The following is a 22,470-nucleotide window of genomic DNA, read 5'->3' on the forward strand; positions in this document are numbered from 1 at the left end:
TGCAGGAAAGAAAGATATTGCTGGAGATTACCCATTTTTTCCCTTAGTCTTCATAGTGTACTAAGCTTAACTCTTTAATTGTGGAAAACTTGTCTTTGTTACAAAACATTTAATGTGCTGGGCAAAATCATGCTGGAACCAACACAACTGTTGATATACTAACATAATTTTCAAATGCATTTAGTAATTATGTTAAAAAAACAAAACAACAACCAACCTTTTAAGAGAACAGACAAACACTGGTAAGTGGCTAACTCAGGTATTGGCATATGTGACACAAGTTGTAACAGCTGTAATGATGACAGCTAGCAATACTTATTGAGGCTTACTATGTACCAGACAGGATGCTAAACACTCTAACTTTCTATGAATTGTTCCATTTATTCTTTGTAAGACTCTATGAAATAAAGAAATGGTTATTTAATGAGATTAAGTCTTAATCTCTGTCCAAGGTTACAAAGCTGTCAAGTGGTAAAGCTAGGATTTGAACCTAGATAATTTTGACTCAACGGCTTCAGCTTTTAATAACCACAATGAAATAATATTTCTTCTCATCCAATAGGAACATGAAATCCTATCTAATAAAAGAGTAATATGCAAATTAACCATCACTCCGCTACACCAGCAAGCCATGCCCACCAGCCACACCCACAAGCCAATCAGGAGCGAATATGCAAATAAACCCAACCAAGATGGCTACTGCCACAGAGAGCAGGAGGCTAGGGTTGCCCGTGGCGATGGAGGAAGCCAAGCTTCTGCAGCCCTGACCTGCCCAGACCTCTGCTTAAGGCTACAAAGTTTCAATTATAGAAGATACATAAATCCCCCCAAAAATGGCTGCTGCCACGGAGCAAGCAGAAGGCTTGGCTCCGCTCCAGGCTACAAAGTTTCAATTGTAGAAGATACATAAACCCTAGATACCAGGGCCTCCACTTGGGTTGCCAGGGGGCATGGCCGGCCTGCAAACCACCACAGGCCCCTCACCCAGGCCGCCCCGTGCCCCAAGGGAACCCCCACCCTGATCCGGGACACCCTTCAGGGCAAACCAGCTGGCCCCCACCTGTGCACCAGGCCTCTCTATCCTATCTAATAAAAAAGTAATATGCAGATTGACCATCACTCCAACACACAAGATGGCTGCCCCCATGTGGTCAAAGATCCTGCCCCCATGTGGACACAAGATGGCCACCACAAGATGGCCAGCAGGGGAGGGCAGTTGGGAGGGACCAGGTCTCCAAGGGAGGGAAGTTGGGGGCGACCAGGCCTGTAGGGAAAGGCATTTGGGAGGGACCCAGGCCTGCAGGGGAGAGCAGTTAGGGGGGAGCAGGGCTGCAGGGGAGGGCAGTTAGGGGTGACCAGGCCTGCAGGGGAGGGCAGTTAGGGGAAAACAGGCTGGCAGGGGAGCAGTTAGGCATCAACCAGGCAGGGGAGTGGTTAGGGGGTGATCAGGCTGGCAGGCAGAAGTGGTTAGGGGCAATCAGGAAGGCAGGCAGGCGAGCAGTTGGGAGCCAGCAGTCCTGGATTGTGAGAGGGATGTCCGACTGCCCGTTTAGGCCCGATCCAGGTAGATCGGACATCCCTCGAGGGGTCCCAGATTGGAGAGGGTACAGGCTGGGCTGAGGGACACCCCCCTCCCCCCCCCCCCCGTGCATGAATTTCATGCACCGGGCCTCTAGTAATTGTATAACAGTAACCGACAATGTAGCTATTGCTCTACCGACTGATATGTGTATAGACGTTGATATGATGTATGTGCCTAGAAAACCTCTAAGCATTCGTAGACGGCTTATTATTTTTCCAGATTTAAACTTTCTGGCTGGGATGTGAGGGCAATCTTTGGACATGGCCAAAGGAGAATTCCAGAAGAATGACACCTCCTTCTCAGTTCTTTCCAGCTGGGTCAGAGGCCCACGGAGATGACTCAGACTGTGCAAGGGCCTTGGAATGGACACACAGACATACTTCTGAATACCACAGAAGACATCAGACTGTAGGGGGTGGGGGTGAGGTATAATTATGACTGGGGAATTCATACCCAACGAGAGCCAGGACTTCAGGTATGGATGCCAACAAAAGAATTTTGGTGGAATTTTGACTTCATTTAAATTCAACTTAACAACTGTGAATTATACACTTACTCTGTGCCTGGAATATAACTATGCCAAATGCTGAAAACTACAAAACTGAATAATCCATCAAAACCTCACAGGCCTCTGGAGCTTAACTATAGGCGTTTCATTGAACAAACTGCCAGGCACTGTTCTTGGCACTTTATACGTATTAACTCATTTAATTCTCACAACCCAATGACAGATGACCTAATATTCTCCCTATTTTATAGCTAAGGAACTGAAGTGCAGAGAGATTAAGAAACCTGTCTAAAGTCACATAGGTGAGCAATTAGGACTTATGATTTGGTCCTAGCCTGTTTGAGTGCAGAGCCTACATTCTTAACCTTTCCCTGAACTCTGTCTCTAGTACAGGGAGACAGTAGGTTAGACATAGGTACACAGGGGAACACTGACAGCGGAGAAAGTGACCAATTCAGCCAAGGCTTCATGGCAGATGTGGATGGCTTTCAGGGACAGCAGACGAAGCAGCACAGGCAGAGGCGTAGAGGTGGGGAATGGCCCAGTGTGCTTGCAGTTTGCTATGGCGGAAATACAAAGTACACAGGGCAGGGTGACAGGAGATGAAAGCCCAAAAGTAGAAAGGGATCAGACAGCCCTGACCGGTTTGGCTCAGCGGATAGAGCGTCGGCCTGTGGACTGAAGGGTCCCAGGTTCGATTCCGGTCAAGGGCATGTACCTTGGTTGCGGGCACATCCCCAGTAGGAGGTGTGCAGGAGGCAGCTGATGTTTCTAACTCTCTATCCCTCTCCCTTCCTCTCTGAAAGGGATCAGATAGAGAAAGAATTTTATTCTATGAACTCCCCATACTAAGGAGTTTCTTTTTAGGTGGGAAACATTAAAATAGGTTTTAAACAGGAGGTGGGGGCAGTGATGTCATCCAATTTGTCTTCTTAAATCTAGCTGCAACATGAAACATGGAAAGATGTGGAGAGAGGACAAAACCCAGAGGTGAGAGACCATAAGAGCAGCTTCAGGGAGAATATGGCGGTAAGAACGGGGAAGGGGGCTGAGTAGAACTATTTCTTGAGGTAAAGTCAATAGGACTTGCTGATTCAGGTGTGAAGCTGGGAAGCTGAGGTAGGAGGTCACCTTATTAGAGTAAATCTTGATCCGTACCAAAGCCCCCACTATGTGATTTAAGCCGGCCCTAGACCCTTGCCCGGGAAAACGGACTTAAAGGGGTGCTGCACTTTTAGATGTAAGGAACTCAAGTGTAGTTAATACCTGATTCCTGATATTATTTTCACCTTCCGTCCTGCAGTGTCCAAAGCCCCCACTGAAGAAAACAGCAATACTTCACTCTGCTGCTGATTACTAGTTTCATAACGTATCACCCACCGTCCCAGGGCAACTTGGCCTATGAGCTGGGGCCCACTGGCAGATAATTGCCACCTGGTATTCCCGCACTGTAATAATGATCATTTATCTCAGTTTATCTTCTTTTAAAAATTAAAAAATTTTTTTTAGTCCTCACCAGAGGATATCTTTCCATTGCTTTTAGATAGACTGGAAGGGAAGAAGGACAAGGGAGAGGAGGGGGAGGGAGACATTGATTGGTTGCCTCCCGACGTGCCTGACAGGGGCTGGGGAATGAACCCCCACAACCCAAGTATGTGCCCTTCAGTGCTCGGGCTGATGCTCTAACCACTGAGCAACCGCCCGGGGCTCAGTTTACCTTATTTCTTGAAGCAACATTCAAGATGGATAAATTACCCCACTCCTAAGATTGGTGGAATCAACAAAGAACCAAACGCCAAAAAGAAGTTATATTTCCATGCTTATAACTTCCTCCTCTCCCTTAGCTGGTTGGCACCTGCCTTTCCGCTTTATTCCAGCCACTAAGTGGGAAGCTCGTGGGCTCTATGGAGCCTGAGCAAGTTCAGAAGCGAAGCCCACTCAGCTAAGGGCGAGGCCACAGCTGGGAGGGTGACTCATGCTGGATCCAGAAAGAAAACAAATGGTCTCAGAAATCTGGTGGTAATGGGGTAGTGGTGGGGGTGGGGAGGACATGTGGAGAGGGGCCACTGCCTCTTCCAGGAAACTGGGTAGTGAAACAATTCTGGTGGGAAAAGACTGAAAAATAAAGTCCACTTACTGATACAAGAAATCAGATCATTAAATCTTTCCTTAGGAAAGAGGGGGTTTTCTAGCCCACGGAAATAGAGCTTCAGAACGCCAGCAACTGAGTTAATATCGTGGTTACTCTGGTCATCGGCCAAGGGGTTTTCACCTAAAAAAAATAAAAATTAGTTATAGGCAGTGTTTCTTTTTCTCCTACACACACACACACACACACACACACACACACACACACACAGACTTCTATATATACATGTATCTTTTAATTATACTTTATGAAAGATTATATGGTACTAAAATTAAAAGAAATGGTTTAGAGATACCACCCCATGATTAAGTTAAAAATAGTTGACTAAAAATAAAGCTTTTTAAAAAATCTTACGCTACCAAATAATCCCTTACAAGCTACCAAAATCCTAAAATAAAATATTGTGGGATTTAAAATTTTACCCAACTTTTTCTTTTTTTCTTTTTGAGGCTAAAATCTGTAATCTTAGTTTGACATGAATTCAAATACTACATTCTTAACCCACTGGGAAAAAGACGTAATACAGGGCTGTCTGGCTATCCTATCTGGATCAGCAAAATGTATCAAAAATATTACAGGCCCCCTGACTGTGGACACCTATAATTAAATTAATAAGTGTTTCCCAAAGTGGCAAGGTGGTGCTCCCAGCATATTTGGAAGCTGCCTTCAACAGTGGAAGATTTTGAAATCAGACAGTGGGATTTGAAAATGTACCCTTATGTACCAAGGAATTTGTATAGAAAGTGGAAATTTAAAAAAATGTATATCACAAATATGAAATTATATTATTTCTGTATGGTAAGCAGTTTAAAAATACTAGTTAAGTGGCCTGGCTAGTCCATCTCCCTGAGAAATTGAGATAAAATCCTCAAATTCAACATAATATTATGCAGTCAGGTGTGAAAAATTGCACACTGCATTTTAACTTGTGTTTGTTTGTTTCATCTTGAGGCAGTTTCAGGGACATGTTTGTTCCCTTTTCTCTGCTCCTCGGTGGGAAATCACCAAACAAAAATTTACCAAAATATATATTTTGTATCCAATGTGACAAAGCCTCACCCAAAAAGGTCACAAACAAATAACAAATATCAGGGGGATCTCCAAGGAAAGCTAATGATGCCTGTGGCGGCTGGCATGGGAATCCGAGGCTTTACGACATTTCATTTTCTCCTGAACGTGGTCAGTGTTGGAGACTTGGAATCCTGAGCTGCTGACAGGGGACGCTGCTCCGCTCCACACATCATATCAGTCTGAGAATGTGGAACAGGAAGACAATCTGGCTCCAAGTTTACTCTTCAACCAAGGTTTCAGAGTTTCAGGGGCTCTCTGCCAAGCCTGGGCTGGGGAAACGGGACCGGGAGAAAAAGCAGCCCTGTCTCCACGCCACGATGCCCCTCCCTCTGCATTCTCGGCCTGGCTTCCGTGCAGAGGAAGGAAGGGCAGGTGTATCCAGATCACTATAACTGGGGAGCGTTAATAACCAAGAGCCATCACCAAAGAGCTGGGTATTTTCATGGATTACACCTAATCCTCAACACCAACCTGGAATTTTGCAGATGAAGAAACCGAGGTCAACGTAAGAGATGAGTAACTTGACCCAAATTAGTAAATGGACAAGTCTGACTGGATTCTAGGTCCGCCTGACACAAAAGAGTATGGTTTTGCTAATCATAATGGGCTAATTAACCAGTTTAGTAGGACTTATGTGACAGCCAATTGTGAACAGCGATAAGGTACCACTGGCCATGGGGAAGGAGCCTGGGGATGGAAGGGAAGAGTTCCCAACAAGGAAACAGACATGAACCTCAAACACCTGCTCGCTAGGCCCAGGGCTGTCCTCGCCACCCTTCCAGGGCCGCTCCTGGGCCCCCTGGACACACACGCCGAGGATGATCACTGCCAGTTCTAACCCAGGACACAACCTCATATGCTTTCCTATACTCGATGACAAAGCCTTATGCAAGATTACATGGTACTTCATTTCTTAACTATCCTAAATAGATTCTTACCTCAATTTCCAAAATGAAATAAATGCCAAGAGAAAGGTTTCGAAGATACACAGAGGGAGTATGCCACCTCACTCTACAGAAAATGATGGTTTTTTCCATGACTTGCTCATAGGGATAGACATGCAATTACCTCTCTCAAATGAATTTTTAATGTCATTGACTTCCACCTGGGAACCAGACACTCTGAAAATCCCCTGATGCTGAAGACCTAAAGAGAACAGGAGGGAAACAGAGTGAAAGATCCCCTTATAGCCTCTAGGTCCCCCCTTTCGCACCAATTAAATATTCAATGGAAAGACACATTTACTGAAATATTCCCAGTGATTATTTTTCAAAATAAGAATTCCGTAGTTCATGGCTTACCATAGAGATTGATGAACCGAATACAACTTTCCACAATGAGGGGGATAATCTGTCCCGAGTCCTGCGTAAAGAGGTAGAAACCAGTTAATGGCACAGGAGAGGCATAAATCACACATCATGATAACGCTCACGGTTTAACTACAAGGAGTGCATGGCATTGATCATCTGAAAGATGATCATTTCCAAATACACCCCCCTCCCCGCCGCCCCCCGCAAATAGTACACAAGGGCCAAAATTAAAATTAATCAAAGGTATGTTTCCGTTCTGGAGCAAACCAAATAAAATGCCTTTAAAGCAATCCTGCTTCAACTTGACTCTGCTGTGCATCTCTTTTACTTGCACGTAGGCTCACATACTAAAATGAATATATGAACCACTCACTTTTTAAAAGGCTATTGATGAAGTTAATCTAATGGACTTAAAAAGAACTGTGTAAACTAGTCACCAAGCACAACCTTTCAGCCTTCCGGGATCCTCTCTGTGACATCCCGAGAGGCTCCCATATTCCCAGACGCATGGCATGACAATTGCTGTACAGGTGCTTATAATGGGCAATGTATTTATTTAGTTTACACCAGAACTTACTCATCCTGATTGATTTTTTTTATTGATACTTTTTTCATGATTTAAGGATTTTTAAAAATGACACAAATGCACATCCCAATAGACCTCATTTTCTTAGGAAGGAATATTTTTTGGTCATTTCCCCCCACATCTCTACTGAACACATGTGAGTATTAGAAATGTTTTAAAACATGGAGAGGATGACAAGTGAGATGAAGGAGCTGCAAGGTCACAGTTAAATGTGTACCAACGCCATGCACTCCATGTCGTTACAGAAGGTTATTGACTAGGGAGTTGTTTTTCATGTACTTTGGACTCTGCCCTTTCAGAAATTAGATCTTAAAGGAAATATGGAGGTTCAAAATGATTAGCTGACATTAGGTACTAATTCATGAGGAATTTTATTATGAAACACAAGAAGAGTTTGGCTGTCTTAATATATTAAAACATTTCAGAATCCACTAACCTTTCCAATTAAGTCACAGGGGAAGGATTAGGAATAATGTGGTTCAGCAATTTAAACTGGTTACAATTCCTAGAATGGGTAATGCACAGCTTGAGGAATAGTTTTATTTTAGGTTTTAAGACAATCTGTATATACCAGCTAATGGTTCAATGACTTCTGGAGCTTATATTAAGTTTCTCTAAGAGTTCATTTGTTTTAGGAATGTAAACTTCTTTAATTTCTTAAAGAAGGTCCTTAAGAGTGCAAACTCTTTTTGGTGTGGACTAGTTGACGCAAGAATAACAACGTAATTATATCAAAACCTACTGAGTAGGTGAGGGAATTTTTCTTTAAGATACAAGTGTGTTTTAGAGGAAGAAACCTTTATATGAATAATACATGTAACATTGTAAAAAAGCAACAAATATCTAAATGTAAGCGATAATAGGAGAATATTAGTTTGCATCTCTGCTGAATTGAGTGTTAAAACAAGAAAAACAAAGAATAAAAGGTTATTAAAAGGAAAATGTTTGCACTAAAATCCGTCCAAACAAAAATGTCTTATTACTTAAAACATATTTTTTGTGGTTACATTTACTCAAGTAATTGCTATTCTTTTAGCTGTTATCAGTACTGCATTCAGGTATAATGAATTCTGGAGTAAAAATATAACGTGTGTTTTAATTTTATGGATGCCAGCTGCTTTGGTGGCATACTTTACAAGAAGGAGCTGTGTTCCACCTACCATTGAAAGGAATCCCTTTGTGTCTCAGTTTTCCCAGGGGACAAAGCGGAGAAATGGTTTTGCTCTTATTGCCTCACAGTGATATTGTGGGGACCCCCGTGATGGAGCACTTTTCAGAAGTGCAGAGATCCCTGTATATGCTGTGCTACGGCTGTTACCAAAGATTCTTTAGTGTGCCATGTGGGACAGCGAAGGGCTCACATAGTGAATGTCCCATGATAACCAGTTTACTCCTTCTTTAGTACCTACATTCGGTTTCCTTTAATTGTTCTCAATGAAAAATCTTTAAAAAATACAGTCTGTGCTTTTCTCTCATCTTAAGCAGTCACTCTCACACTGTGCTATCAGATGGAACAGAAGCATCCACTGGCTTTCCCGAGCTTCCCTGGATCCTCTCTCTCTGCCAGGCCGTTCGGCTGCCCACCTCAGTGCTCCCACTGGATCGGTCCTTCTCCCCAGCTAACTTATCCCCGCTTATAATAAGCCTTGGGCTGGGAGACTGGATAATCAAACCTGACAATAATTTTATTTTAAATTAGAGCCAATGAGGCTCTTCTGGGTTTAAGGCCATGGCAGGGTATTTGTGATTGCTATTTAGATGTCCAGTGGCCTTTCACTTTATTGCATGGTTAGGGCTCATGCTTAAGGCCACGCATGCATGTATCTGTTTGTCCATACATGAGTCACATGTGCACGCAAATGTTTAAAAATCACTGGTGTACATATTCAATAAAAGATCTGTCTTTAAAGAAGGTAAGATATCTGTAACATATTATTAAGGGAGATTATCAATGATGTAGTTTCCTATATAAGTTTAGTCTTCAGAAACACTGCAGTCGGTGTTGTAAAATGTTAGCCATGAAAGACAAAGTTATTTTCTGTCTATTTCACAGGGGGGTCCATAATCCGGTCATTAAGTGTGCATTTGGTATTGAATATTGACTTTCCTTATCATAAAAGCCCAGAGACTCAAATTTGGTCCGTTTGCCAAACTATACAATATAAAAACGATGAGTTTATCCAGTTTTACCAGAGAAGACTATTCTTCTTAAATCAGTGTCTGATTTCTACCATGCCTTTCTAAGCAAAGCCTATTAGAAGCCTGTCTAATTTCCAGCTGCAAACATTTTTCTTTTAAAGACCTTAAAAAACCCAATTAAAGCAAAGCATGACGATGATTGGAAAAATGACACCAAGGGCGAAAGAGGCTGCGCCCTCACTTCCCTCGAGCACTATACCTGGTGTCTCGCGTGCGAGTTCCTTCGTCCTCGGCTAGAAGCATTACCAGAAATACAGGATGAAAAAGAAGACAGAGTAAACACAGCAGAGATACAAGATACAGACCACAGGGTCTTACAATTTATCCAATATAATGAATTCCTCAAGTCACGGGAAATAAGAACTCTTGCTGAGCTGCAGAGCTACCCTGACAAGGGACTTTTATATTTTGTGCCACCTCATTTGCACGAGTAAAAACAAAACATTTTATCAGGTAGCTCTTTTCTTTTTTGTACAAATTATGGTCTTTTTAAAAAAAAAAAAAATAAAGAGGGCTTTCTCTTTTTGCCAGCATAATAACACCCACATTTATTTCCTCTTCTGAAGGTGCTCAAACCAAATATTCTTTTCTCTCTGACTTCAGGAAATATTATATTGATTTTCTGGGAAAGCAAAGAGCCCCAGGACAGACTTGGACATAATGACCTGCCTCCTTTTATGAGAGGCCGAGACCATTATAGTAAGAAGCATGGAGATCAGCCACCCAGATGGCTGGTGCCAGTACCTTGACGAATGTTTCCAAATCCCCATTAAACAACTTAGCATTATACTGTGAGCGGGGTCTGGACTTCCTGTGTTTCTGGGGCTTAGGGGGAACATTTGGAGGCCTAAGGGAAGGGAATATAATTACTGAGCATGGCAGAAATCAAACAACAAACGAAACACCCATAGGTCACACCAAAATTACAAAACACAGGAATTCCGTGTTCCTTCTCCACCCCCACCCTCGGGGAAAAGAGTCCTTCCCCTTTCCTATGTATTTCCTCTTACTTATGTATCACAAACCATACAAGCTACTCATCCAGGCCACTTTTCTCGCGTGTTGTAGTCCACATTTGTTTGCTGGTTTGTTTAAAAATGGTAAGCATCGCCCTGGCTGGTGTGGCTCAGTTGGTTGGCGTGTCCTCCCATACACTGAAAGGTTGCTGAGGGTTCCATTCCCAGTCAAGGCACATACACAGGTTTCGGGTTTGATCCCTCATCAGGGTGCGTGTGGGAGGCAACTGAGGGATGTTTCTCTCTCACAATGTATTCTCACCCCCCCCTCCCCTTCTCTCTGCCTCTCTCTCTAAAATCAATAATAAATGAAAAAAGATAAGCATCACCAAATGGAACTGAGAACTATTTGGCCCAGTGTTACAAACCAAGATTTGTGATTTGTGTTGTTTAGCTTACAAGTCACACAGAAGATATGACAGGTCATAAAAATTAGGGCTCTGATAGATCCCAACATGAGAAATGAAATATCACATTTTCAGTTATAACATAATGCTTTGATGCACATAACATCATATCTGTTCAATATCCCTCAGGTATTAATGGGATTTGACTTTATGCAAAAGTAGCTGTTAATGGATCATGAGGGAAAAGACAGAGTTGGGTTTCAATGCTATTTCTTGGGAAGGGGTGCACACACTCATGTGAACTGTTATTTCTTTAAAGCACACTGTCTCACCACCTACATATGTGTGGAATATTAGGATGTACCAGTTCTTCATGTTCTGGACTCCCTCCATCTCCAGTCTGTGTGCTCTGGTGGATAAGCCAGTCTGTCTGGCGGGTGCACCCCCAGTGCACCATGTACCCGCTTAAGACACCTTGTAGCATCTTGCTCTGTAATGGGAGAGGGAACCTTTTCTGTCCTCTCCCTTTAGAGCAAAGAGGCCCACGATTGTCCGACTCAACTTCTACAACTGTGCTGAATGAAATACACGACAGAAGCGTCCCTAGACCTCTCTCTGTGGACATTCCAATGTGAACTTTTTAGGTGGAAGGCTTCTATGAGGATGTACATCACACCTGGAAATCAGGTAAAGCCGTTCATCACGTGGCAAACTCTTTAGGAAGAATTTGAGCTCATTAAAGTTTAGGAAGGCCAGTTTGGAAAGAAAACCCCCGGGAATTTACGTGGAAGCCCACCCAGCTTCATAAGATATTACCACTGCAATCAACAGCAGTAACCTGAGCCCCACAGTGCTTGAGAGGTGAAAGGGGCAAATATCCAGAAGCAAATAGGGAAACTCATCCCAGGCAGCATGTAATAATCTGCCACAGCTGAAACGTCTGAAATCTCTTTTATACTCTGAATCCTGTGCCGTCCACAGAGGAAAGGATCTGGTAGATTTAAAAAGACAACTGCCCACCACAGAATTTAACCACACGAGCTTCATTTTATCTACTCCTTTCATTATTTTGGGAGTGTTTTAAAATGCAGACTTTATTTCTATTGAGGTTTGGTGAGCCCCCAGATCAGAAGACAACTGCCATTGAAAAGACAGTTTCTACTACTCCCAGTTCTCAGAGGAGGGGCAGCCCACATGGGGGCACCTGGGCTGGTCAGGAGACAGAGCGAGCCAGGGAGAATGTGGGCAGGAGCCTTTGTTGTGGTTCCCGTGGGAAGGAACAGACAAGGCAGGGTAAACAGGTTTAGGATGGGCTAGTTTGAATAATTTGGGTGGGCTACGGGGCCTGGGAACTGTCCCTGGTTGTCTGGTTCCTGGCCTTTGGGTGAGTGGGAGGGAGAATAGTGGCCCTGATGTCAAAGCTTCATGAAGGAAGTAGCTGCGGGCACGGGCTCTGGATTGGTTGGTTTGTATGCAAACGGCACGCTTGCAAGCAAGCCCTTTACTATCTCCAGGAATTGGCTGACCCTCAGAGGGGCAGTCCCTTCAGAGTCAGCAACACTCCAAGACATCAAAGCATCAAATAAAAACTAGGAGGCGTGGATATTACAAAGCCCAACAGAACTTCACATCTGATGATATCTGGAGCAGCTGACCAAGCTAAGATGCTACCAACACAGGCTCATTTGGTTTGGCCACTTGTTCATTGGGACAAGCAAACTTGTAGCTGGAGCCACAGCCCCCAGTGGCACCGGACAACTGTTCCTGCATGACCGTGAGATGCAGAGTAACCCATGCTGGGGCTAATACAGGGATGTCTTTTGAGTTTTCTACCAAACGCCTGAAAAATCGCCTCTCCCAACAGTCCTAAAGTGAGGCAAATGTGGAGATACCAACGCTGTGAAAGCAACTTGAAATGAAAACAAACTGCTTGAGTGCTTATCAAAGGGCTGAGGGGGCTTATCAGGCAGACTGCTCAAAGCCAGGGCCATTCAACCTTGTTGGACTCGTTCTGGGTGTGTGCTTACCACACACCTTCCTGATAACCTGGCTGCCTCTGTAGGCTGCCCACGTGGAGGAGAGAAGGCGCCTGTCAGAGGGATGTGAGTATCTAGTCCAGCCTTGGGCAAACTACGGCCCGCGGGCCGGATCCGGCTGTTCTATCCGGTTCTCTTGCTCTCCCCTCCGCTCCTTTACTTTGAATTTATATTAGTTCACACAAACACTCCATCCATGCTTTTGTTCCGGCCCTCCGGTCCAGTTTAAGAACCCATTGTGGCCCTCGAGTCAAAAAGTTTGCCCACCCCTGATCTAGTCCATTCAGCAAGTACAGTTCTCACTGAAAATTACTATGTTTGCATTCCTTCCTTTTTGAAAAAAATTCTTGAAGTGCCTTACATTAATTATAATTTAGAAACAACAGGTAAAAGAGTTGATAGTGCAAAGTGATACTATATGTAAAAAAAGCTCCATACGCCGCATATTACTCTGTAGAGGTACTATTCCTCTTTGTCACTGATATAGGGAAGAAAAACCTCAGTACTTTTGTCAGGTTTTGACAAGTCAGTAGCTGTATCTTCGGAATTGGTTCACCAAAAAGTAAGACGGCTTCCTTTTGAATAAATGACCCAGCGGGAACGTTATAGAGCCCTGAAATTGACTCGCCAATGACTGCAACAGGCACACCGGTGTCCTGAGTGCCTCGCACCTCCAAGAGAACTGGACTTCAAAAGTGTCATCTTGCTGTGTCAGTTAGAATGATTTCTGGCTGTTGCGATAATGTGAACACAGAAAAATAAAAGCTGCCGTAAACTTTCCCCAACTCAAGTCAGAATCAGCTTCCAAAAAGGCTTTTCTTTCTCAGCACTAGTTTCAAAATCCTTCCATGAATTGAAAAGAAAGAATGGAAAGGAAATATGGTTATAGGCATTAAAAGTTAAACCTTCATGTGAACCAAAAAGGGGTAGAGAGCTAAAGAGTCTTGAAGATAGCTCTGATTTTTGTCCAACATGAGGGAAAGCAGGCACAGGATGCAACTAATCAGACTTCCTATTTGCTAACACAGTAGATATGCACCTAGTGTTGCTTGTTAATTAAATTATCAAAAGTCTTCTCGGACTTTTTCTAGAAACTTATGTGTTCTGATTAGATAAAACAAACCCATTCAATTGAGGTCTTTTTTTCTGAGTCTGCTCATTAAAGAGCTTTACAGTTCCTTTGGGAAATCCTTGGGTCTGCCAGAGCAAATCCTGTTTTGTGAGAACCTCAAACATTTCACATTACTGTGTTTTGTCAAGCCCAAACTATCTTCCACGGTCATTAACAAAGTATGTTCATTCTTGCATTTAAACGGCTGCTTCTTGTTAAAGAAAAAAGTGAGTGAGACACAACTTGAGTTATGATAAAACTTTTCCTACCTTGTAGTCATATACTCAGCTCTATGACCTGCAGAAAAAAAAAAAAGAAAAAATCAAAGGAAGTAAATGGAATGGAATCCGTGGAACGCATTTGGTAATGTTTTGTATCATCTGTCCACTATTTTAATATTCTGAGTTTATAATAACTTACACAATTTATGGTGGAAAACATGAGGGTCGCATATAGTGATAGGCAAATAATTCAAAGTAAATATTTCATAAAATCTATACATAAAATTTAATAAATTCTATAGATTGGAGAAACATGTTTTACTTGGCAATTTGAGGCAGGGCTATTTATTTACTTAAACAAGAAGTGGCTACTTGATCTTAACTATAAGTTCAAGGATGAAATACAAATAAAACATATCCCAGAATGTTAGTTATTCCCTCTGGCTTGATTGTCACCTCATAGGGGAGAAATAGGGGTCACACAGGATTGGGAGAACTCAATTTCCTTTAGATTAAATTGGTGTTCTTTCTATATTATGAAATCGGGGAGAGGCATTGCATTTTCTAATCAGAAATGACATTTGCAGATATTAAAGTAGGAGGACATTAAATTACGCTACATTCCACCAACTTATAAGCGAAAAGTCCTCTGTTATTTAAAACGTGAGGTTCTTCTCATACATTCAGACTTCTTGACTTGTTTTAAATAACAGCTCTATATATTTGTGGTGTTCCTACAAACTGTGCTAATTTGAAGTCTGAATGTGTCTATGGTTGCTGTCTGCTCTCTCTTACATTTAGGGCGGAGCCGAAGGAAGGGGTGTGGGAAAGGGAACCATTCAACTGGTTTTGTTTGCAAAATGATGATATGGTCCTCAAACAGCTTGAAGATATAGCTTGGCAGAGAATGGTCATGTTGTTGTAGCACAAACAGGTGAGCCCAGTGATTCAGACTTGTAGGGCAGGGCCAATATAACAACAACAGACAAAGCTGGCTTATTGGGAATGGTAAATGAACACTCCCAGGCTGTGAAAGAGATTTTTACTCTATTACCTGCTTTTCAATAACTAAGTAATACAAAGTTTTTCATTAATATCTATTTACTAAACAGGAAGCAACATTTAATATCAGAAAATACCTTTTTCAATACAGATCCAGGCCACTGTTGGCAGAATCAGGTTTTAGCCATGATTTGGAGGGGGGTGAAAGGTATGGAAAAAAATTAGATTTTCCCCTGCTACCATTTAACGTAAGTTCCTTCCTTTCCTGGCCTTCTGCTACTTTTGGAGGAGAAGAAAAAAGAGAATTCTAGAATAATTTAAAGCTCTTTGTGGGTGGGAGAAGGTCTATCAGGAAGTGGGGATGGCAGACAGTGAGCCGAGTGTGGCATGTGGTACCTATGGGATATCCTTCAGCACGAAGCTGGCTATGCAGAGTTAAAGTTCAGAGAGCAGGCAGGGCTGGTGATTAAAATTTGAGAGTCACTACCATTTATGTTGTGCTGGGGCTATGGGACCTAGCCAAGATCACCCAGGGTGAGTCATTAGAGTGAGGAAAGGGTTCAGGAAGTATCTGGCGTGTGCTGTACTGTATTCTGTCATGTTGCATACTTTACTTTAACATAAAAGGATGATATAAACTATCTAGTAACAATAATAAAAACAGCAATGATATCTACCATTTATTTTGGTGCTATATTAATTCACAACTTTCAAAACAATGTTATTGAGTAGGTGCTAGTATTCTTATTCTTATTTTGCATAAGACACTGGACATAGAGAAGGAAGAGACTTGCCTAAGGTCATGCTGTTAGTATGTGGTGAGTCTGGCACTAGGGTCCAGGTTTGTTTTAATTTTAGACCCAAGCTCCCAAGTAACATATTGTTAAAATGTAAGTCTTTTCTTCCTCCTGTCAAATACTTTGAAAGATCCCAGAAGAAAGGAATAGATTATGCCTTACACCTCCATCTGCTCCATGTGGCTAAATATCAAATACCGAAGGTCTGATAAATTTAACAAAATTATGAAATAAGTTTAATAAATACTTTGCTATTTTTGTTAAAATATCCCAACCAAATGTTCTCTCGAGTTAGAAAAAGATCATATATAAAATGGCTTAAAATCATTTTGCTCCATCCATCTATGGTTAATGGTACGAGATAAAAAATTAAAAACCTGCGAAAGATGCATTTTGATTAATGAACCATGAGCAAGCTTTGCAAGCACTAGCCTCCATAGAGTAACCGCCACCACCACATCCATTTTCTTCGGTGAATAGTACAGAGTGTGTCTCAACTGATGAATGAGGTTTTATTTTTTAATCAGTATCATCATTAATAGATCAATAACACACAAGCTTAGAAGAACCTGCTTCCCAGAGAAGTGTGAAAGCTTCCAGTGGTCAGAAGATTCGATTTCAATCATTTCCTTTGGAAGGTTACTTAATTATTAAAAAGAACAGACAACTCATTCCCCCTTTCCCCTAATACAGGACATCTGGAGGGGGGAAAAAAGACTCAGGATTATCCTGTTCTTGATATGAACACCTAATTTGTGCACTCTTACATTTTCACATGAGAATTAGGAAGTAAACTATTTTTCATGCCCAAATGTATTTTTTATTCACAGAATATAAGAAAAAAATATAGTTTGGTGGCAATTTGAGGCTTTAAAAAACCAATGAAATAAAATATTTAACATGTGCACAACTCAAACAGAACCAAGGTCCCTAATGAATGACTGATCAGGACTCCTGGCATTACTTCCCAGTCCCTTTTCTTCCTTAATCTCAATCACTGCAGGGCTTTTCTGAAAATCAATTACTTACAATCATCTTCCCTTTGAAAGAATATTTGTACTCCTACTTAAAGACAAGGAATTGTCTGAAGATAACCTATGTGAATCCTTTGTCAGAAACCTCATGCCCGACGCTTGAAATAATATAACATGGAACTCGGCTTCCAGTCCTGCTTCCTGTGCTTTGCAAACTCTGCACCGATATGTACATCCCCTTAATTCCAAGTGTTGCAGACTAAGAAGGCAATGTGAACATGAAGGCTCATTACCAAAAAGGAAAAAGGTTTCTGTGTTCACTGACTGGGCTCAACTGAACTTCTCCAATTGGAAAACAAATGATATCACAAAAGGATGTTACAGGTTGCTGAAGGATAAAGAAGATGATGATGACTTCGGTCTTAACAACTCATGATGTTTCTTTCTATTTCAATACTTTTCAAAGATTTGGAATTCTGAATTTTGATGGTGCCACTTTAAGAGCCCAATGTAGTTGCTCAGAAATGTTGTAAATCAAAGGATGTACTCGGCCACTGGTAGCCTGCCAAAAGTGAGCAGACAGGCCAAACACATGTCTGTAGTTATAGTTTCGGCCGTGTACGATCAACTGCTAAATCCTGGGTTAGGCTCTGTTTGTTTTTACGACGAAGGCAGTTTGTGGAGCAGTGAGGCCAGTATAATTTAGAGATGTGATTTCTATATAAAAAGTCAGGGCTGTCCCCAAGCACACCATCTGATCCTGTGCTACTAACTTAACTTAGCCAAGCCTAGCCTTGGGTCCCTTCCTAAGGGCTTGCCGTTGAATTATCTCACCGTGGACAGGCACCACAAACTCTCCCCGTGTCCTTCGGTGTAAGCCTATTAACACGAACAGGGCTCGCATGGAAAGCCAGCAGGCTCACCATGGTCGGCTAAAAGGCGGGGCGGGCTCTTTACGCTCAGTTTTTCTCTGGGCAAAGCTGCCAGTGTCAGTCCCGGGCAGTGACCAACAACTGGGGTGCTGCCAAGCCTCCACGTGGGGCAGGCCCGGAAGCAGAGAGGTCTGTCACCGGCGGGCAGAGGCCAGCGTGTCTGCTGCCACTGGGTGGGAACCGTCCAGTTTCACATGCAGAATAAATCTAGTCCGGGAAGGCCTGGGACACCTGCACACAGCTTGTGAAACTCGGACACTGGAAATTACTGAAAGAAATTCCAAGGGAAAGAAATCCTGCCTTAGAGTTCACAAGGTACACAGTTCAGCAGCGACAGAGAATCTGGAGCGTGGATTCAGCACATTGGCTAAAATACAGCCCTAGCTAATAATGGCATGTAAAATAATATTAACCAGTGGGGCTCTCTCTCCCAGAACATAAGGGAATCTGTGTAGAATGAGTTCCATCAAAGTTTCAGAATGAGATCCCAAGCGTGTTAACACATATGTCTGCATGTGGTGCCAAGAATGAATTCACCCGCTGCTTAATTCCCTCCAGCTCACAATTTCTAAAGTGGTAGCCAGTCCTGCAGGGAAGGACTCTGTGCCTAAATTTTCATCTACACTTACGATAATCTATGCTTTGGGTCTGGCAGCTGACCTTGGGGCACCAGTGAAATCAGGCAGTTGTACAAGATGGAGGGGAGAAAAGGGCTGATACTATGAATGGAAAAAGAGGAAAAACTGGGACACAAGTGCTGAGGTAGAACAATTCAAAGGATAAAAAGGTCTTTTTTTTAAAGTTGAAACCTCTGTTAAAGAAGAGCTGAAAGACTAGTACAGGGAACATTCATGTGTCCTTCACTCAGATTTCCCAATTGTTAACGTTTTGTCACATTGGCCTTATTGAGCTCACTCTCTCTCTCTCTCTCTCTCTCTCTCTCTCTCTTCTCCTGAACCATTTGGAAAGTATGTTGCAAGCATTATGACACTGAGCAAGCATTTCTTAAGAATAAGATTCTTGTCCTTCATAACCATGCCACCACATATAAGAAAATTAATATTAATTCAATAATATTATTTAATAGTCTATCTTTAAATTTCCCAAATTGTTTCGAAAATGCCATTTATAACTTTTGCTTTTGGATTCAGAATCAAATGAAAGTTCATATATTGTGTTTGGTTATTTTATTTTTTAAAGATACTTTTTAGTAGTACAAATGTCAATTTTTTCCAAGTGAAATTGGCCTTTTAGCTTAGAGTCTGGCTATGTGTAATAAAGGAGCCGTAGGTCATGATGACCTTTTTCCGTGTACCAATTCCCCGAGGATAATAGGTCCTTTGGGGAAAACAAGGAAATAAGGTGATAGAAAAACTTCTTCAAGGGTAAGGAAGTTTCTAGAATGGAAGGAGGCAAGAATTTACATCAAACAGGAGTAATCTATTTTTGTCCTGAGTTACTCCCACAACCCAGTCCCCTCATTTCCCACTTCCATACATATTCTCTTTCACTTTTTGTAACTTCTAGCAGGATCTAGTATGAATAAAAGGTAATTCAAGTTACAGACTATGAGGCACTTAAGACAGGAGCTTTGCTTATATTTATTTTTTCCTTTTAAATTTCCTGAAGATAGAAAAACAGCCAACATTTATATAGTTCCTTGCCTATAATCCTTCTCCCCCCTCACTTTTCTCATTTGAAATTTATAGTGTCCAGTAAAATATGCAGCTCAGAACAATGCCTGACACAGAGAAAGCCTTATAAGTGGTAACTATTATGTTTTTTGCTATTATCAGATAGAACAATACATTTAGTTAGGTTATTTCTTAATTAAAACCAATGCCTATAGAAAGAAAGTCACCTGAACTGGTTTTACTGGTTTCTAGAGTCCAAAAAGGCATTCAATGGGACAAAAATATTGGCCCAATAAAACAAATGGGGTGGGGTTGGAGGGGTGGAAAAGTCCAAGAAGGGAGGAAGTGATGGGGGCAGAAGGGGGGGGGTGAGGGGGGGTCACAGGTGGGGGCCAATGCAGCTCCTTCCGACTTCCCTACTGTTAGGAGCAGCGTGCCCTGAAGATCCTTCCTCAGGAGCTCAGTGGTGGCTATTCAGCCCTCCCTACATTTCCCTGTTCTTCCTCAAGGTTAGTGTCAAGCTCATAAAGAAAATAGTTCCAGGGAGAACTTGGTAATTCCAGAAACAGACAAAGCCAAACCTAAAAAACGGTGTCCTCTGCTTCTTAAAGCACAAACCCCCATCCACACACGTCATGGGATGCATACACGATACAATATATAATCCACGTCACCTTCCCATCTACTTCAAATGACTGACCTTCTCCGAGGGTCCTCTGCAACAAGTCATGCTTGGCTTGAAGTTTGGTGATGAGATTACTACCTTCCAAATATTCTCTGAGTTTCTGCAAAAGGAAAGAGTAATTTTTAACTTTAAAAAAATATTCAAGCCCTAACTGGTTTGGCTCAGTGGATAGAGCATTGGCCTGCGGACTGAAGGGTCCCAGGTTTGGTTCCAGTCAAGGGCATGTACCTTGGTTGCGGGCACATCCCCAGTAGGGGGTGTGTGCAAGAGGCAGCTGATTGATGCTTCTCTCTCATCTATGTTTCTAGCTCTCTATCCCTCTCCCTTCTTCTCTGTAAAAAAATCAATAAAGTATATTTTTTTTTAAATTTCAAGCCCTCGCCAGTTTGGCTCAGTGGATAGAGCATCGACCTGCAGACCAAAGGGTCGCGGGTTCGATTCCAGTCAAGGGCACGTACCTTGGTTGCAGACTCCTCCCCAGCCTGGGCCCTGGTTGGGGCTCACAGGAGGCAACCAATCTATATGTTTCTCTCACATCGATGTTTCTCTCTCTTTCCCTCTTCCACTCTCCCTAAAAATCAATGGAAAAATATCCTCGGGTGAGGATTAACAACAACAACAAAATTCAAGCCCAGCCGATGTGACTCAGTGGTTGAGTGTCAACCTATGAACCAGGAGGTCATGGTTCGATTCCCAGTCAAGGGCACATGCCTATGTTGCAGGCTTGATCTCAAATGTGAGGTGTGCAGGAGGCAGCCAATTAATGATTCTCCTCATTGATGTTTCTCTCTTTCTCCCTCTCTGAAATCAATAAAAATATATTAAAAATATAGTCCATGTCAAGGGACATCCCATGGGCTATCTAGAATCCAGCTGCTTTTATCTTGTAGATCCTAGAACCTTGCTACTCAAAGTGTGGTCTGATGGGAGCCTATTCGAGGTGCAGACCCTCAGGTCCCTCCCTCCCCAGACCTATCGAACCCAGAACCTACATTTTAATAAGTTCTCCTGGTGACATGTGTTTCCATCAAAGTTTAAAAGTTCTATTTTAGTGCAGTCCTCTTTAAATGTGTCTGTATATCAGAATTACCTGAGGAGCTTTGAAAAAGTACTAACTCCTAAACCCTATCCCACATGGGCTGAATCAGAAACTCTTGAGGGTAGACAAGGGCCCTTATTTTAATAAAGAACCTAGGTGATTCTGATGGAACTCCAGAAGCAGTGTTTGGGGACCCCAGATCTGAGCTCCAAGGGTGGCTAGGGAAGCAATGGGTGGGAAATGTCCGGCCCAAGGACTGTATAAGGCCTGCAAAATAATTGGTTCTGGTCCTGCCAAGGCATTAGGGATGTGGTAATTAAATGTTTGACCAAATAGAGCAGGCTAATTTTTAAATTGATAATTTTGTATGGCCCTTGAATGATGTTATACATATCCGAATGGCCCTTGGCAGAAAAAAGGTTCCCACCCCTGTAACAGACGCACCATGAAGTAGAACTGCTCGGTCTCCTGCTGGTTCGCTCTTCTCTTGGCGATGCTGGGCTTACTCAGGTAGGTCTCAGAGACGGTGGATTTCACAGACTCTGTGGAGCGGCTATGTTGGAAGCATTCAGACACATCATAGTCTTCGATGGTGACCATATCTTGTATCGTCTGCAAGGTAGCTTCGGTTGTTTTCTTGACCTGGGAACAGAAACATATTTCTCCCATTAGTACATAATTTTGTGAATCCCACAAACACGCCATGAGAATCCATTCTGTCAGCAGAGATGAGGACGCAGGACCTGCCCCAAGAGGTTCAGAGTCTATTAGGGGAGTCAGGTAAACAATACCTCATATCACCAATATAAAGGAAAGGCTTTCTTCAAAATTATGCTGAGGACATCACTTTATGTGTGAGTCCTTATAAATCTCACGTATCACTGGGTACTCACTCACATTTTTTTCTCTCTTTATTGATTAAGGTATTACATATGTGTCCTTATTCCCCCAACCTCCCACTCATGCGCCCTGGTGTCCGCGTCCATTGATTAGGCTTATATGCATGCATACAAGTCCTTTGGTTGATCTCTCCTCCTTACCCCCACCCTCCCCTATCTTCCCTCTGAGGTTTGACGGTCTGATCAATGCTTCTCTGTCTCCAGTTCTGTTTTTGTTCATCAGTTTACGTTGTTCATTATATTCCACAAATGAGTGAGATCATGTGATATTTATCTCTCTCTGACTGGCTTATTTCACTTAGCATAATGTTCTCCAGTTCCATCCATGCTGTTGCAAATGGTAAGAATTCCTTCTTTTTTACAGCAGCATAG

The 22,470-nt window shown here is 42.4% G+C and overlaps 1 protein-coding gene across 3 annotated transcripts in view; it reads right to left on the bottom strand.

The window, feature by feature from the left end:
* Positions 1-22,470, bottom strand: part of SRGAP1 (SLIT-ROBO Rho GTPase activating protein 1) — a 288,960-nt gene that overhangs the window by 38,923 nt on the left and 227,567 nt on the right. Inside the window, exons 9-16 of one of the 3 annotated variants that reach the window (XM_080660548.1) lie at positions 21,644-21,841; positions 20,176-20,260; positions 14,185-14,212; positions 9,605-9,638; positions 6,612-6,672; positions 6,379-6,456; positions 4,228-4,362; positions 1,842-1,938 (exon numbers count right to left, since the gene is read on the bottom strand). In XM_080660548.1, coding sequence (XP_080516674.1) covers positions 1,922-1,938; positions 4,228-4,362; positions 6,379-6,456; positions 6,612-6,672; positions 9,605-9,638; positions 14,185-14,212; positions 20,176-20,260; positions 21,644-21,841 — 636 coding nt within the window. In that variant the 3' untranslated portion in view covers positions 1,842-1,921. Of the gene's footprint in view, positions 1-1,841; positions 1,939-4,227; positions 4,363-6,378; positions 6,457-6,611; positions 6,673-9,604; positions 9,639-10,149; positions 10,253-14,184; positions 14,213-20,175; positions 20,261-21,643; positions 21,842-22,470 lie in introns of those variants that run through there. The other 2 variants (XM_080660547.1, XM_080660549.1) reach the window with 2 other exon arrangements.

Source organism: Plecotus auritus, assembly GCF_963455305.1.
Source record: "Plecotus auritus genome assembly, chromosome: 3".
Taxonomy (NCBI): domain Eukaryota; kingdom Metazoa; phylum Chordata; class Mammalia; order Chiroptera; family Vespertilionidae; genus Plecotus; species Plecotus auritus.